At 35.6% G+C, this 4,100-nt stretch overlaps 1 protein-coding gene across 1 annotated transcript; it reads left to right on the top strand.

Moving 5' to 3' along the window:
• Positions 1–680: 680 nt before the first annotated feature.
• On the top strand, positions 681–3,301 carry LOC145119738 (fructose-bisphosphate aldolase 6, cytosolic-like). Its single transcript, XM_079055455.1, has 3 exons — positions 681–813; positions 2,051–2,278; positions 2,371–3,301. Exons 1-3 carry the CDS (start codon positions 786–788, stop codon positions 3,189–3,191), a joined length of 1,077 nt encoding a protein of 358 aa, XP_078911581.1. The 5' UTR covers positions 681–785; the 3' UTR covers positions 3,192–3,301.
• Positions 3,302–4,100: the final 799 nt, after the last annotated feature.

Raw genomic sequence — 4,100 nt, 5'->3', positions numbered from 1 at the left:
GTCTGAGTATAGAGCAATGGCGAATACATTTGTGACAACAAAAGTGCTCTCTTTATGACTCAAAATCCGGTCTCCAACAAGCGTGCTAAACACATTGATCTTGATTATCACTTTGTTTGTGAACTTGTTACTTCTGGCAAGCTCTATACCAAGTTTGTGCCAACCAAGCTTCAGGTGGCTGACATCTTCACTAAAAGTCTTCCGCGTCCTCAATTTGAGCAATTTTGTGCTATGCTACGTCTTGGTCCACCAACCTATCGCTTGAGAAAAGGGGGGGGGGGGGGTATTAGATAGCTATGATGAGTTGTCATTGTATATTTTATGTACTTATCAACTCCACCATATTAGGAGTGTTGTATACATGTTATTTATCTTTAATATAAATATAACACACACACAAACACGATATGGGGTATGGTTTTCCAATAATTACTTACTATACTAACGATATTTTTTAAAACAAATAAGAAAGATCGACATATTTGCAGAAAAATGATGTTTGAAAATATATTAGATACTTCGTACTTGGGTTGTTTTGAGAAAATTCCCAAGAAAATAAATAAAAAAATAAAGGTGTGAAAAGGAGACACCGGAAGATTAAGTAGAGGAGGGAAATGGTCAAACGGAAAGAAACCCGCCTTCGAATTCGGTTTCTTGACAGGAGGCCAACTAAAAACGGCAATTCCCATGGCTCTTTCTTCTCTTTAAAAAGAAGCCCTTCGACATCATTCAATCAACGCCATTCTTCCCATTCTCTATTCTGTAAACATCAAACGCTCACGAACATGTCTTGCTACAAGGGAAAGTATGCTGGTATCATCTTCATCCCTCTCTAATTCACTCCTCTCATTTCACCATTTCATGCATTTTCTTTTGTTAATCTGTTCATTTTCTTTTAGACCCTTTTTTACGTATTCTGTTTTTTGGCTTTTCATCTGATCGTTATTTCTGTATTTTCTTCATGCGATCAGATTTAATCAATGAAATAGTTTGTTTTTGGAAGTATTTTATTCTACTTGTCTTTTAATCGATATTGTAATATCTAAATTACATGTATTGATGAGTAATGTTCATCAAGTGGCAATTTAATATACAGAAGAGATCTTGGATGATTGCTTAATGACATCGGTGATTAGATTCTCTTTACACTTCGTTGATAACATTATATTGGGTACATCTAGCAATAAGTTGCAATTAACGTATTGAAATGGTTTTCATGGATCGGTTTCAGGACTTACTAATTAATGCCTTTGAATGAATTCATTTTCTTTTCATGTATATATGCTCTAATCATTTTGTACAACCATATTGCAATTTGAAGAACTAGCATTACTCACATCCAGATACCATGAAGAAGTTTGATATATAATTCTTCTACCAAGTTAACTTCTTTTTGCATATGGATCTGTTTTGTGAAAAAATATAATCTGTATTTGAAACCAAATTGATTTATTGGTCATTGCTAGGTTTCCGTAGGCCATTCCTTCTTTTATTAATATAATGATTTTCTAAGCAACTGTTGTATCGGAGATTTTCCGTTTTTCATTTTTATTTTCTATATACATGGACAATTGGATATTGAACCTGCCAAATGTTTCTTTATTTGGATTAATGCAAGAGTTCTGGTTTCAGTAATCTTGTTTTTTTGATAACTTCAAACTTGTCTTCTTCTAGGAATCAAGAGATTATTTCGCTATAACTTAACTTTTGATCTTGTTATACATGAAAGAATTAGCAATACACTTTTTGTTGAATTGTTAATATAGCATATGTTTTACATTTCTTCCCATTACAACATTGTACTTTGAAAAACATACCCAATCATAATAATGTTATCCAATACAAAGAGATTTCCCGGCTATAATTACGTATATTATTCTAAAATTACATTGTCCCGATTAGAAACAAAATGAAAGTACAATATGTTAACAAGAAAAAAAAAACTTGTAAATATATGCTATATTATAAACAAAAGAGGAATAGACATGATCAAGATTTGTCCATGATATCAACTAATTTACTACTATTCCATGAATCTTCTTCTTATTAGATGAACTTATTGCCAATGCTACCTACATTGGTACACCTGGAAAGGGTATTCTAGCTGCTGATGAGTCAACCGGGACAATAGGAAAACGTCTTGCCAGCATCAATACTGAGAATAATGAGGCAAACCGAAGAGCTCTTCGTGAGCTTCTTTTCTGCACTCCTGGTGCTCTCCAATACATCAGTGGCATTATTCTCTTTGAGGAAACTCTTTACCAAAAGACTGCTGCAGGCATATTGTTATTTCTATTTTTGTTCTTACTATTACTAGTAGAGGATCATCATGATCTTGTAGCATTATAAATTTTATATCAACTTTTGCAGGAAAGCTCTTTGTTGATGTGATGAAGGAAGCCAAAGTCCTACCCGGAATCAAAGTCGACAAGGGCACAGTCGAGCTAGCCGGGACCAACGGCGAGACCACCACCACTGGTCTCGACGGTCTAGGCCAACGGTGCGCCGAGTATTACAAAGCCGGCGCCCGTTTCGCCAAATGGCGAGCTGTGCTGAAAATTGGCCAGAATGAGCCATCACAGCTCGCCATCAATGAGAATGCATACGGGCTAGCCCGATATGCAATCATCTGTCAAGAAAATGGTCTTGTCCCAATCGTGGAGCCCGAAATCCTGGTCGACGGGCCCCACGATATTAACAAATGCGCGGACATAACAGAACGCGTCCTTGCGGCATGCTACAAAGCCCTAAATGACAATAAAGTCCTTCTAGAAGGTACTCTTTTGAAACCCAACATGGTCACACCCGGGTCGGACGCCAAAAAGGTTTCACCCGAGGTGGTGGCGGAGTACACGGTTCGAGCCCTGCAACGAACCATGCCGCCAGCGGTCCCAGCCGTGGTGTTTTTGTCGGGTGGTCAGAGTGAGGAGGAGGCTACGATTAACCTTAATGCTATGAATAAGTATGATGCAAAGAAGCCATGGAGTTTGACTTTTTCGTTTGGACGTGCCCTACAACAGAGTACACTTAAGGCTTGGGGTGGAAAAGAAGAGAATGTTAAGAAGGCTCAGGAGGCGTTTTTGGCTAGGTGCAAGGCTAATTCTGAGGCGACACTTGGGAAATATCAGGGTGGTGGAGCCTTGAGTGAGGGCGCTTCGGAGAGCCTTCATGTCAAGGACTACAAGTATTAACTTGTTTTTAAGGGGTGATGAAATGGACATATTTTGGTTTGTTTCGGTTTATTATACTGATACTGAAATTATACATTCGGTTTCAAGCCCCAAAACACTGATTTTGTTTCATTTTTTTTTTCTTCTGGGTTTGTTTTTCTTTACTTTTTTTGTGTTTTCGGTTGCCTAAGGAATAAAATAGCAATCGAACATATGGACTTGTTGAAGTCTGAATTCATGGAAGCATGATGTTATTTGTTTGAATTTTGTATTATATAATAGAAAAAGTTATTTTAAAGATTTGTATCCAACATTGCAAGTAGTTGTAGTTGAATGAGAATTGAGAACATCTTAAGTAATTAATTAAATTTAAAAACGACATGTTAAAAAATTAATCAAATGAAAAGCTAATATATGCATAAAAAACGGCAAATTAAGATATGCTTTTTCTTTCTTTTTGTAAAAAAAAGTAAATTGTAAACTGGTCCTGAAAATTTAAATACAATTGAAAAAACTATTTTGTTTGACTTTTTTTTTTCTTATCTAATTACATACTTCTTAATTAAAAAAAAACCCATAATATTTCTTCCCAAATCCATTGGCTTCTTTCCCCAACATCTGGTGTTGCAAGATCTCCAACAAACCTCTCTCTCTCTCTCTAAGGTTAAACGAAGTGGCAATACTCCTAACACTTGCCAGGTCAGATTTTAGAGTGACACCTCATTTTTTACCATTTATCATCTAATCTTAGCATTTGATAAGGAGTGGTAACACTCCTAACATTCTTTTTCTTATTTTTTTTTTCTAATTTAATTAAATTACTTTATAAATAATCAACCAACATTCAAATAAATTACTCTTTTTTAAATTTGAAAGAAATACGGTAGCTCCAAATTTTTTTCAGAATAATATATATATTGGAATGGAACC

This window comes from Lactuca virosa, chromosome 6 (genome assembly GCF_052849685.1).
Source record: "Lactuca virosa cultivar CGN04683 chromosome 6, Lactuca_virosa_CGN04683_v6, whole genome shotgun sequence".
Lineage (NCBI taxonomy): Eukaryota > Viridiplantae > Streptophyta > Magnoliopsida > Asterales > Asteraceae > Lactuca > Lactuca virosa.
Note: the sequence above shows the minus strand (reverse complement) of the source record. Positions and strands in the feature narration are given on the sequence as shown.